This window comes from Helianthus annuus, chromosome 9 (assembly GCF_002127325.2).
Source record: "Helianthus annuus cultivar XRQ/B chromosome 9, HanXRQr2.0-SUNRISE, whole genome shotgun sequence".
NCBI classification, from domain to species: Eukaryota; Viridiplantae; Streptophyta; class Magnoliopsida; order Asterales; family Asteraceae; genus Helianthus; species Helianthus annuus.
In genome coordinates, this window is record NC_035441.2 from 94,526,029 (window position 1) to 94,540,236 (window position 14,208).

The 14,208-nt window shown below is 39.5% G+C and overlaps 1 protein-coding gene across 1 annotated transcript; it reads left to right on the top strand.

Moving 5' to 3' along the window:
• Positions 1-10,426: 10,426 nt before the first annotated feature.
• Positions 10,427-14,139, top strand: LOC110877659 (rhomboid-like protein 19). Its single transcript, XM_022125821.2, has 8 exons — positions 10,427-10,655; positions 10,806-10,930; positions 12,279-12,339; positions 12,410-12,576; positions 12,671-12,776; positions 13,131-13,333; positions 13,468-13,605; positions 13,795-14,139. The coding sequence occupies exons 1-8, from the start codon at positions 10,641-10,643 to the stop codon at positions 13,904-13,906; spliced, it is 927 nt and encodes a 308-aa protein (XP_021981513.1). The 5' UTR covers positions 10,427-10,640; the 3' UTR covers positions 13,907-14,139.
• The last annotated feature ends 69 nt before the right edge of the window (positions 14,140-14,208 follow it).

Genomic DNA, 14,208 nt, shown 5'->3' on the forward strand with positions numbered 1-14,208 from the left:
CCTCCTCCAACCAGAATTCGCACTTGGAGAACTTGGCATAGAGTTGGTTCCCCTGGAGTAACTCGAGAACCAAACGTAGATGTTGCGCGTGTTCGGCTTTCGTTTTGGAATAAATCAAGACATCGTCGATGAACACGATGACGAAACGGTCAAGATAAGGCTTACACACGCGATTCATTAGATCCATAAAAACCACGGGTGCATTGGTTAAACCAAAGGGCATAACAACAAATTCGTAGTGGCCATAACGGGTTCGAAAAACGGTTTTAGGAATGTCTTCCTCTTGAATCCGTAGCTGATGATATCCTGAACGCAGATCGATTTTAGAGAAGCATGCTGCACCTTGTAGCTGATCAAACAAATCGTCGATTCGAGGCAAGGGGTATCAGTTCTTGATGGTTAGCTTATTCAATTCCCGATAGTTGATGCACATCCGGAATGATCCGTCCTTCTTTTTGACAAAAAGGACTGGTGCACCCCAAGGAGAGGTGCTTGGGCGAATAAAGCCTTTTTCGAGTAATTCCTGGAGTTGGTTCGAGAGTTACCGCATTTCGGATGGAGCGAGTCGATAAGGGGCTTTGGCAACGGGGTTAGCTCCAGGAATGAGGTCGATGCGGAAGTCGATATCACGACTTGGCGGTTGTCCGGGAAGATCGTCAGGGAACACCTGAGGAAATTCACGAACCACTGGAACATCTTTAACTTCAACTTTCTTTTTCTTTCCCTTCTCCGCTACTACGATGTTGGCCAAGAAAGCTCGGTATTCCTTGCGGAGATACTTGCTGGCTTGGATACACGACATAAGCTTGAGACCCTTCGACGCTGTTTCGCCGTACACACACAATAAATCACCATTCGCGAGTGAGAATCGGATCATCTTCTCGAAGCATACCACTTCGGCATGGTTTTCGCGAAGAAAGTCCATGCCTATTATGACATCAAAGCTTCCGAGTTGCATTGGAATAAGGTCGATTGGGAAGATGCGATTGTTGAGCTCGAGAGTACAATCACGGACTACAGAGTTAACGGCAATAGTTCTTCCCGTAGCGACTTCGACTTCGAATGACGAGGACAGATATGAGTGCTTACGACTAAGGAGCTTCTCAAATTCAAACAACACAAAGCAGTTATCGGCTCCAGTATCAAACAAACATGATGCATAAATACCATTCACCAGGAACGTACCATTAACCACGATGTTATCCGCCTGAGCCTGACGGGCATTGATGTTGAAGGTTCGGGCATGGGCTGCTTGCTGCTGTTGCTGAGGCTGCTGTTGTGGTTGTTGCTGTTGGGGCTCTGGTTTAACCACCCTGTTCGGGCACATGTTTGCAAAGTGGTTAGGATCGCCACATGCAAAGCAGACTCGAGCATTGGCTGCAGGGGCTGGAGCTGCTTGTTGGCCTTGAGGGGCGGGGAGAAGAGCTTGGTTGACAGTGGCTTGAACTGGGGCTTGACGGGGACCATAGCGACAGTTCGCAGTGAAGTGTCCGTAGAGGTTGCAGTGAGCGCAGAAACGACAAGCCAGACCCACTGGATGGTGATAGGAGCACGTCGGGCAGAGTGGGTGAGGGCCTGTGTATGCACGCTTTGCCGGCGGTGCATTGATCACTGGAGCTGAGCGCTGGTGCTGTTGCTGCTGTTGAGCTGGTACAGCTTGGAGAGGAGCAGCAGTAGTTGTCACAGCACAGTTCTTGTTGCTGGAGCTGTTGTTCTTCTTCTTCCTTCTTGAGGACCTTGAGGATTGAGCAGAGGTGGTGTCGGTGGGTGCTGCAGTGGCTTGGTGCAAAGACTTGGTTTGCTTATCCCAGAAACCAGACTTTACCCGCTTGTCATTTATCTCGGCGGCGAGTAGGTAGGTTTCTTCGATCGTTGCTGGCTTGGCGGCATGAACAAAGTCAGCTACACAGTCGGGTAGAGCTCGAATGTACTTCTTAATGGCCTGATCTGAGGTCTTGACTTGATCGGGACATATGATACTAAGCTGCTTGAAGCGAGCAGTGAGAGCAGCGTTGTCTCCGTCCTTCTGCTTGATTCCCCAGAATTCGTCCTCCAGCTTTTGGCGTTCATGAGGAGGGCAGAATTCGTCGATCATAATCGCCTTTAGTTCCTTCCATGTCAGCGCATAAGCTGCATCATTCCCACGCTTGTTTCGTTCAGCAGTCCACCAGTCTAGAGCGCGGGACTGGAAGACGCCAGTAGCATTGAGAGTACGGAGATTTTCGGGGCATCCACTCTGGCGCAGAGTGACTTCGACTGAGTCGAACCAGTGAAACATGGCCGTAGGACCATCTTCGCCAGTGAACTCTTTCGGTCCGCATGCCTTGAACTGCTTGAAGCTGAAAGCAGCCTTGCTTGTATCCTTAGGGATTTCAGCTCGGGATTCTTCAGACGTTTTGCTGACATTCTCATACACCTCACTCACGGCTTTCGCCACTTGCTTGGAGATGATAGCAGCGAGGCGTCGGTCTCTCTTTTCTTGGCGAGTAAGTGGGGTTCGTTGTCCGGATGACGACATGGTCTGCAACAGACATCGGCACGAGACTCAACACAACGAAATCGAATCTCAGCTCACACGTCTACTATTATCTAAAGCTTAGAATCACGTCGAAACACATATCACGTAAAATGCACAGAATCCACATAACCACAGAAGCACATAAGCAAGTAGGGCACAGAAGCACATAGTCACGAAAGGCACATACGCATTTAAGCACAGAGGTAGTCAGAAAACAGAAACCTATCCTTCAAAGTTCGCGTGTCGTTCGTATTGCATATGGAATGGCATCGTATTCGCCTAACTTAGTCGTATAGCTTATTATATTATAACATTGTCTAGGTTGCAGCAACTGGAAATCGAACGAGGGTAAAATAACAGTACGAGTCGTGTGTGTTGATCGAAAATGGCAGCAAAATCGAATAATACCCAAAATACAAACACGTAAACAGGTAAAGTACACAAAACACATAAAATCAACAAGTGTACTCGATGACTCGTCAAATTCGAAACACATAAAATCGAGAGATAGATTGTCTGCGGCTACTAGACATCGACTACCCTAGGCAACTCGACTATTCACAGTAGACTTGTCATCACTTTCAACTCTAGAGGTCGTGTTTCTGCCTCGACTCTTGGGCATTCCACACGCGTTCCCTAGGTCATACTTGTGAGTTCAGGTCGTTGGAGTCCGTTGAGACCTTGGTGAGATAAATAAAATCCAGAACAAACTGCCAAGGTTAGGGTTTCACCCCTTGGCTTAGCAATTTCTTCCTTGTTTTAAGAAAATTAAGGTGAATTTCCATCAAAATGAGGGTTTCACTCCTGATTTGGTATAATTCTCCTCATATGAAATTGAAATTATTATGATAAGTATGTATAAATGGATAAAATCATCATAAGTCAGTCAATTTAGTCGGGAGTTTGCGGTTTTTCACACCTATTCCTGGCTGAATCGTCTAACTTTATTTGAAAACTCGAGTGCAGTGATAGTGAAGAATTGCAGAATAGGCACATAAACTGGGTCTGTTGGTTCCTAACTATAGTCTAGGCCTCTAAGACAGCAACCCGGACTAGGTCGTGTCTAACCTAATTCCCTATAGTTATGGCTCTGATACCAATCTGTCACACCCCAACCGATGGCGGAATCATCGGGGCGCGGCACTGAGCGAAACAGATTGTTCAGAAGTTTCCATAACAACTATTTATATAATTCAGTTAAAGATACGTCCCATACCGTATCCCGAATAAACAAACATATTATTACAGATAACAACTAAACAAGTAATTCTATTCCGACAACTCAGATTCAAATATTATTACAGCAATTGTTTATCTGCTTCTAGACCCCTATTCTGTTGACTTTCTGGCTGTAATGCCAGAGGACAAGATCTACAGACAACTATGCCTTAGACGCTTGTTCTTGGCAGACAACTATTTGTTGGGGGCTTCTAGAAACTTATTCAAGCCTCGCTTTCCTAGCAAGTAAGCATCCTAATTACCTGTCACATACGTTAAAATAAAGTCAATACATAAAATGTAAAGGTGAGCATACAAGTTTGATAATAGCATATAGAGTTCGAATAGTTTACGCATAACCAGGCACGTACACAGAGGAAAACGAAGCATGTTAATTATCGACATGGGACCATCGATACCAACGACTGCGGGTTGACCGTCCGAGACGGTTCGCAATACATGATTACCACCGTAATCCATGCAAGTAATTGTCCTTAACAACCCCCGTGTGAACGGGTGCTGAGTCCAAACTATAGTACTATGTTGCTAAGGCAGGTAGATAGCACTCCACGTGTAAACATAATAAACAGCATTCATTTAGTCAAGTAGCACATGCAGTCGGTTAGCGTTCAAATAGTTTGTGTTTAATGGTGATTTGATAGGTAACGTATGTAACACCCAAAAGTGCTAAAAGCAAAGAGGGATCGAGTATACTCACAGTGATTGATTGTGGATTGAAGGGAGCACTGAGAGTAAGATTAGCCTGAATAGTTTGATAGCATAACGATAAGTAACACGAGAATGTAAACAAGTGTGGGTGGATCGAATGGACTGGTCGATCGAACGGCAGGTTCGATCGAACGGGCTGTTCGATCGGCTGGTAAGTCCGTGAACAGTCTTGTTCGATCGGCCGGTTGGCTCGATCGGCTGGGCCATTCGAGTGGATTGTTTCTTCCTCTTGTGTGTTTGTGTTTGAGGATTTGAACTTTTGAAGTTTTTGTTGCAGCATTTGAGAACACTGAAGTGTTCCTACCTTTCAAGTCGATCGATCGAGCGGTTCGCTCGATCGGCTAGCTCACTCGATCGGCTAGGAACTTCAGAAATAGTCCTCAACTGAATGTCACTCGATCGAACGGCCTGTTCGATCGGCTGGCATTCCCTACTACGAACGAGTGGTAAAATTGATCAATTGTTGAAGTATAGTATTTCATGATCCGAAGAGTAATGTTCACCAAACGTAGTTCGATCGAACATATCTTCCTCAATACTATGCTTCCTGAAATTTTAAAGTGTGGGACCATGTGCTAGCCGATCGGCTGGCTCGGTCGATCGGCTGGTATGTCCGATCGGCTGGGCTGTTCGAACAGCCTAGCCGTTCGGCCAGCAAGTCTGACCTGGTCGGCTTTTTGTCTAACACTTGGTTGTTTAATTGTTTGTCATTCTTTCAAGGCATTTTGACAACGAGTTGAACTATGATGACCTCCGTTCCTACTTGTTTCTTTGGCTCGGACAGGAATCACCCAGGTCCGGCCGGTGAACGGTTCGGAATGTTGGTTTAGAGTTTAACCCATTGTCAGTGAACCTTGTATATAGAATGTGAATCTTAAACCTTTTTAACTGTCAGAATGATTAATTAGCCGGTTCAAGCTCCGTTTCTAACGGTTTGAAGGCATTGAGTGTAAAAGAGTTGAAAGAAAGTTGGGATTCCTTCTTTCACTCCTTCACAACATGTGAATGTTTAGATCTTTGATGGATCTTAACTTGTTTATGTGGAAATCGGTTAGATCTAAGCTATTCATGGTTGAATGAGGCCAAAGTTTGATGTTCTTCAAGAATACCATGATGACATCACCCAAGAACACTTAGATCTTGGTGATTTCATGGTTAGAATCCAAGTTTTGAAAGATAGAAAGGTGTAGAATCAAGTAATGATCATAAACGTACAAGAATTAGAGTGAAAACTTACCGGAGTTGAGAGAAATCTGAGAAAAGATGAAGAACAGGAGCTGGCCGGTCAGAACTTTCCAAAAGTGGAAATGAAGACAAGGACAACCCTATTTATAGGCTTCCAAAAGGGGAAAGTGGCAGCCGATCGGCCAGGAGCTCCGATCGAATGGGCTGTTCGATCGGCTGGCAAGATGCTAGCCGATCGGCTGGCCTGTTCGATCAGGGTGCCTCCTGTTTGATCCGCGACACACCTTGAGTATTTCGCGATGATTTTCGGCGTTTCGATTTCGATGGACGATGATACGAATACGATAGAGTTCCTAGTCAAATTACTTTTTAATCCCACCCACTATATCTACATACAAGCATCTATATATTTCACGTTTCGATGTCGGTTTCGATTGAGTTTGACTGCTTTTCGAGTTTCGATTTGATTTTCGATTGATTCGCTTGAATACCACACCAAACATATAAGTAAACACGCACAAGTAACACATAAGGCACACACACACGTATTACATTACCGGAATTCGCATAATTCGAGTCTCGAGTTTTGATTGTTGAATCGATTAGCTTGATTATTGATTGATTAACTTTATCGCGTTGTTACTTCCTACTATTCACAGTCGTAAATCGGTCGCATTGATTAAACATTCGATCATTTCATTTATACAACACTTACTCCACATAATACAAAAATGAAAGAACATTAATAGTCAAAGAAGTCAAAGTTGACTTGGACTTTGACATTCGAAAACACGGGTTGTTACACTTTGCTACTTGATTCTTCCCTAGCCATAGTGCTAGTAGTAAGCCTTTTTAATCTTGCTTCTACTCTTGATTTTAGTGGTTAATGTATAATGTAACTTGGTAAACTTAAGAATCTCAAGAAAACATACAGATGAACATGAACATAAAGCATAAAAACATGGAAATCAAAGTTGTTTACGTGTATGTAGTAGACTTGTTTGTTGATTTCTTGTATGTATGGTGTTGATCACCATAAGATTATGTTTCTCATGGTTTTAAAACCATAAAACTTGTGGATGATTTTATTTAGTAAAATAAAGTTTCATAAAAGTTTGTTAAAATTTAACAAGAATACATATTTTTGGAAGATTCAAGTATGTAAAGTGTAGATCTAAAAGACTACACACTTTTAACAAAAATCAAGTTCATCATAAGGTTTAGCATGATGATTTTAGTGTAAGTTACTTGTGAAATTGTTGAAGATTGAATTTTTAGTGATGAAAAGAAAATAAACACATGTTTTGAAAACATTGGAAACCTTCATTTTTAGGGGAAACTATGTTAAAATTTTTATAAAATGTTGACACTTAGAAAAATATAAGTTTTTGTGAAACTTATTCCCCAAAAATTCACCTAAAAATATTTACTAAGGTTTCCTAATTTTTATACAAAATTACAAGTTAAGAAATAAGGTTTTCTTCAAGTATAAAATCAATATTAAGTATGTATATTTTTAGGCAAAAATATATATATTTAGTGGTCACAACATTATGTGCTAAGTGTATATTATGTGTATTATGTGTATTACTGTATATTAGGAACTTGAAAAATACACCAAATACTCCAAAGGAGTATAACTACCAAAATACACATACAAATACATAAAAAATACGCAAATATACAAGTATACAAAATTACCCATAAAAGGGTATATGGACAAATACAAAAATATATATTAATATAAATGTATATCCTACAAATTATGGACTAATATTTGGACTTATTGGACAATTTTACATATTTATGGACATATATAAAATTTCTACAAGTGAGGAGAAACTATAAAATTGGACAAGTGACAAAAATAAATAAACACACACACACACACACATATATATATATATATATTTAACAAAGTGTGACAATATATATATATATATATATATAACAAATAAACCTTAAAAATATTATTATTTTTAAGAAATATAATTCCGGAAAGTATTAAAAATCAAAGAATTGATTTTTGGTAATTAATACAAAATACACAAGTATTTACACTTAAATACAAGTATACTTTCCTAAGTATACTTATACCAAACATAATATTAGAAATATTATTTAACAAATTACTTATATTTATTTTTTGAAAAATAATATAAGTATCATATATTTGGAAAGGTTAAAAATATATTATTTTTAACATATAACAATTCCATATTCTACATATACAAATATATATATATATATATATATATATATTTGGGGATAAAGATATATAACAAATACAACACTAAATATATTGTAAAATATATACATTAATAATAGAAGAACATAAACATGTAAGACAGACATTAAACAAATGGTAACTTGTACTTAGAGATTTACAAGTTAGGTGTTTAACATACTTAGAACGCCTATAGGTTACGACACTCAAATAGCGGACGCCGGTGAAGCTTGACGCACAAGACGCAAATCAGTGAGTTCATGTCCCCACTTTTAACCATTTTTACCGTTTTCTAAACCTCGGGGAAAATACATGTACAATGGTATGTTTAAAACAAATGAATCATACATAGATCATGTCACGAACAGGGTATACGTAAGCACCATCAATCTAGTTTAGACCGAAAGAACAAGGGTTAGATCTAGCAGGTCCGAGCAGCCCCACTCTCTTGACAACACATAGTCATGGAGTGCTTTGGGTCACAGTCGTAGGGTAAACGATGTTAAAAGTCGCCTAGGTTTGGATGCTTCCTATGTCGTTACAAATGTTAATGTCCTTGCAAAACATTAGCGATCTCGATTCCCTTTCATTTACAGAACATTTATTACAAATACAATTTTTCAATTACATGCCATGTTTTTATACAATTACAATTATTACATTTTACACAATCTGCATGAATTCACACCAACTTTTGTTGACAATTTTTAAACTTACATGTATTTCAGGAAATTAGTGGATATGCTCGCAGGCTCTTTTATCAAAATGTAGTGTTGTGTTTTAAGATGTTTATTGTCCTTTCTCCATTGCCAACTTTTGATGGATTTGTTTACTATATCCCTCCTCATTGCGGTTATATAGGAAGCAAAACCTTGATCTTTGTTTCAAAATGATGTTGTAACCTTTGCAAACAATTACCTTTTGTTATGATGTAAACTTTAAACTAAATTCTGTAGTTTGGATAATTTAATTTTGAATGGCAAGATGGAGTTTATTTAATATCATATAGCATGTTTACTGATCGTATGCAATGAGAACCACTCAGATCACACCTCGTGCTTCCCCCTCTGAAAGGGGTGTAACAGATTGGTATCAGAGCTTCGATTGTAATGAACTAGGATTCTTTCTCGAGTCTAGTCTACAATCCTTAGGATCCTCTCATACAAAAGATTTTTTTTTTCAAAAAGTTTTCATTGCATAAAACTTTCCGCGAGGTCCACTACATAAATTCATTTTTCAAAAACCAAGCAAGGACACTTACGTGACTTAGGGTGCACAAAAAGTATTCAACTAGGAACTGCTTGCATCCTTGTGTGTAACTATATATATTAAGTAGTAATAATTAATATATGTATATATGCCATGATTTTTATGTTGCAGGTACTCATGTCCTCTTCAGAGAGTAGCAGGTTGTCCGAGGAGCATGACCCGAGGGCGATCGTCTCTGATGATGTGATTGCCCCAGTTTCGGAGATCTTTACTTCCGACTCCGAGTCTGATCCTGAGATGATGTCTAATGACGAGGACTTAGATGATTTCCAGCTTTTTGCCTTACCTGATTTTGGAGACGATATTCCTTTTGTAGACGACGTTCTTGCCCTACTCTTACCCATTCACGACCAGCTCAACATTAGGCATCCCGATGGCGAGCATGTCGTCGAGCCTATTCCTATCCATGCCATTCCACTTGCTGCCATCCCCGCTGAGGATTGGCCATTCATTATTGTTGATTTAGATGACGACGCTGAGGTCCCAGTGTTCGAGGTCGACCACCCTGATGAGGAGGATCTTGGCGATGGTGAGGTTTTCGACATCACTATCTTGGAGGTAGCATCACCTATAGTCTCCGTTATTGACATTTCATCCGATTCCGATCCCGTTTCTGACGCTGACTCTTGGGAGTCAGTGACCACTTCCGCACTCCGGGCCGCAGGCCTAGAGGCTTACCCTGTAGATGACGATGATGTCATGTCAGCTGCACCTGCTACACCTGCTCTTGTTTCCACACCTACTGATACACCCCCACATACCCCCACTCATGTTACTAGCGACAACTCATCACAGCCACCCATGTCAGTTGGCCCTTCTAGCTGGATTCAGCGAGTCCGTTTTGCATCAGCCTTCCCACATACACCCCCTACTCATGAGGGAGAACCCTCAGGACATCCACACGTACCACCACCTGAGTTGAGCCCACGCTACCAGATACCCCAATTTTTTCCGCCACCTGTTCATGGTTGTAAAAGTCCCGTCTAGGCTCCGAGTACTCTCCGAGTACTCGCTACAAGGTTGGCTGCTGAGGTCCGAGTACTGTTCACCTAGGCTGATTACTGCTCAAGTAATCTCCGCCTAGACCGAATACTCCCAAAGTACTCCAAATCCGACCAGAAAACGTCTAACGAATTCTGCAACCATACTCACAATCAATTTCCTTTAGCACAATTTAGCACATAAACAATCAAAACACTCTTTCCATTATTTCAATAAAAATTATCTACCTTTAGAAATGTTCAAACTCCATAAGCAATCACATGACGTAACCTTGAAGCATCTTTTTTTTTCCTCTAAAACCCCTGATTAACATTCAACGTGACAATAACTTCACCCCTTAAATCTCACTCAACCCCAAGATCTACTCCTCCCCATCAAATTCCCCAATCTCCGACCACCGTAACACCGTCGCCTCACTCCGATCTACCACCACACTCTCAAAATTCAGATCACATCAAATCTAATCAGCTACACCTACACTATCCACTCATCATGAGTTCTCCGGCAGTAAGTTCCTCATTTATCCGTACAAATCTCATCGATTATTACTACATTTAACCTAATTGAATCTATTCATTTATCCGTGTTGAAAGTTGAAACTGTGTGTAGAGATTAATGAATTTGTTTGTGATTTGTTGTTTGATTGGTTCCTGGTAGGGTGCGAACTTGTTTACGGGATTTACGAGGCTGTGTAAGGGTTTAGTGGTTGTGCTTGTTTGTGGATACATTGCTGTGCAGATCTTTCCTTCTGTGGTTACTTATGTTGCCCTGATTCCTGCCAGGTATTGTTGATTTGTTTTCATTGTGTAGTATAGGTGTGTGATTTTGAAGTTATATTGAATTTGATTGATTGGTTGATTTATGAGAATGGATGTCTTATGGATTAGATGATTGATATAGGGGTAGTGAAAGATTTGGGAGATTGAAACTGTTTTTGACCACTAGGTGTTGAGGAAGTTAATTAAAGGATATGCATAATAGTTTCTTGAAATTAAGAGAATCGTTTTGAATGTTTATAACTTTATATTTTAAAGATCCCAAGATGAAATCAACCCTAGTTATTTTTCTAGATATGATAGTATCAAGGACCAAGTTCCTTTTGCGGGATTGATATATCCTGCTTATACATACCAATATGGACATGGATGTATAATGCATTTAGGCTTTGGAGTGATATTCACATCAACATAGCCTCTTTTGGATGTAGTTGGACATATTCATAGTTGTGAAGTTGAATTTTTCTTATCTACTTGTTTTGGTTTATTTGGAGCTATATTATATAACTAAACTTCTTTGGTGTTCATGTCTGTGACTGTGAGAAACTTATGAGGGTAACTACTAGACTTTAGGGCATGTTTGAATTTTAGTTTATTACGACTCGTGCATACAGCTTTGCTGTTTTGATCTCCCAAGTCTTCATCTTTTCCTTCAACGTCCATGTATCTCGATTTTGTTGCAGTTGCAACTTACAGGCATGACTTAGTACATGGAATCTTTGTAATCTAAGTATTTAAATTCATAATATATAATCCATATCCATACTTCGACATCTTAGTATCTTACAGTCCTATACTAATGAACAACTAACATGTATATATAAAGCATAATTTTATATTGAACGCTCAGAACACGCTTTGAACTGTCTCATACTTGTTTGCCATAGTTGCAGAAACATGATAGTCTTAACTTCTACTAAATTCATTTGGTTCGGTTCAGCACTTAACTTAGACTAAAAGGCACTCAGCATGTTTAGCTGGTTCATCATCTTGCACTAGATGTTCTTTAAAGGATCATAGGCACTTATGATAGCAGTTTAGAAGACATATATCTTTAAGGCCATACATGGGCACTTCTTCCTGATCAACTGTAATCAACAAACTGTTCAATGTATAGTGGCAAACCACTTGGTATTCATCCAAATACAGAACCGAAATCTGTAACAATTTGAATCAATAAATTAATCTTGGTTATGAAGTTCCGTTAACTACATATGAAGTCAATAATTTTCAACTCCTTACAGCAGTTCACAGAACTTGCAAAACCAGATGCAATTGTAAGCTCATTAGTTTCCATTTACAACCTAATTACTATCACTTATATTTCCCATATCGTGCTTTTTATAAATTACAGGACAATTCCTTTTGGTTGGAATCTCATTACAGCTGGTTATATAGAACAAACACTACATGGGGTATGAACCATTTTCATACTTATAAAAATATAAAACATAGTAGAACAGTTTCATGACATTTGTTAAACAGGTGCTTAGCAGTACAATTGGTCTTCTTTTCATTGGGAAGCTTCTTGAGCCAATCTGGGGATCTAGAGAATTCTTGAAGTTCATTTTCATCGTCAATTTCTTAACTTCTGTGTTGGTGTTCATCACAGCCATTTCTTTGTACTATGTAACGATGCAGGAAAATTATCTGTAAGTAATGCGGACATCCTTTTTACACCACTTTACATTTGCGTTCTTTTTGTCTTCCTTTTAGATGTCTGATGAATTTGTTCTTTTTTGGTAGTTACATGCCTCTTTCTGGATTCAGTGGGGTACTTTCAGGGCTCTTAGTCGGTGTCAAGCAAATCATTCCCGACCAAGAAATTTCTCCATTGAAAATTAAAGCAAAGGTACCAAAGTTTATGAAATGGAAGTGACAATTTTACCTCATTTACTTCTGAATGAGTCAATTCAGCTTATGCTTTATCTTTAACGGGTCAAACATGTGAAATAAAAACAACAGCTTAAAAGGAGACGGTTCAACTAATTGACAGTTGCCCAAAGTGTTTTTTATTTCATAAAGATATCCAACTCTTAATATTACAAAAATGAGATTAATATTGGAACAACATAAATCACTAATACAAGTAGTTAAAACTTTTGGACAATGCCAGAATGCAATGTTTGGCTTTTTGAGATCATAATACCTTCTTTGTGAATGAATCTTAACTGTTAATGTGCATGTTTGTTTTTGTGCGATGCAGTGGTTGCCATCCATCGTGTTATTGTTGGCTATTGTTGCAAGCTTCTTTACAATAGAGCCAGCAGCATACCTTCCAATCTTGATATTCGGCACATATATCGGCTGGATTTACCTCAGATACTTCCAAAGGAAACAGGAAACAGGATTTAAGGGTGACCCCAGTGATGAATTTGCCTTCTCTACTTTCTTCCCAGAATTTCTAAGGTAATGCATTTAGGTAGTTTTTATAATTAAGGGATATAGAATGTTTTATGCATTTAGAGCACAATTTGGATGGCTTGTAAACAATTTGGTCCGTTTTTGTCTGAGCTAAAAGCTATCTTAACGTGGTTTCGCAGACCAGTGATTGATCCTATGGCTTCAATATTTGATCGAATGCTTTGTGGAAGATCTGAAGCGTCCGTTGATGCTAGGGGCTACACAGTTGGCAGTGCTCCATTGCCGGGTTCTGATCCCATTGAGGCAACTAGGAGAAGGTAACTAACTAACTAACTATCGCAATGCACTTCTATTCATATATATATTTGGAAGTTACTTAGGCTCAACATACTGATAATAATAGCTAATACAAATTGTCACCTCTTGTTTCCTTGATAATTTATTGCCATCAAAGAAGGTGGTAAGATAAGCCGATAATAATAATGAGAGTTAATACAAAAATGCAGGGAAAGGGGTGCCCGAGCTTTAGAGGAAAGATTGGCAACAGAGAGGTTGACTGCTGCGGGAACGAAGAGCAAGACTGACGAACCCGAAAGAGATGCGACTGACAATGTTTAGTTATTATATTCTGAAACCCGGAGCTTGTTGATTTTGTGTATGTGTAACTAGTCATCTGTTTCTTTCGGTTTTGGACCCTTCTGGATCAGACAGTTATATTTTTAGCTCGCAAACCTCGGGTAATGGGCCCCGTATAGCAAGAATTAAGAAAGATATTAGTTTTCTGTTTCGTCTCCTCCGGACAGTTTTGCAATGTTGCGATTTATAGGCATTAGTAATAGTAATTTCGGACAGTTTTCTGTTTTGTCTCCTCTGGTTTGAGGTTTATATTGTTCGGTTTTGGCGGGTTGGTTTGGACTTTG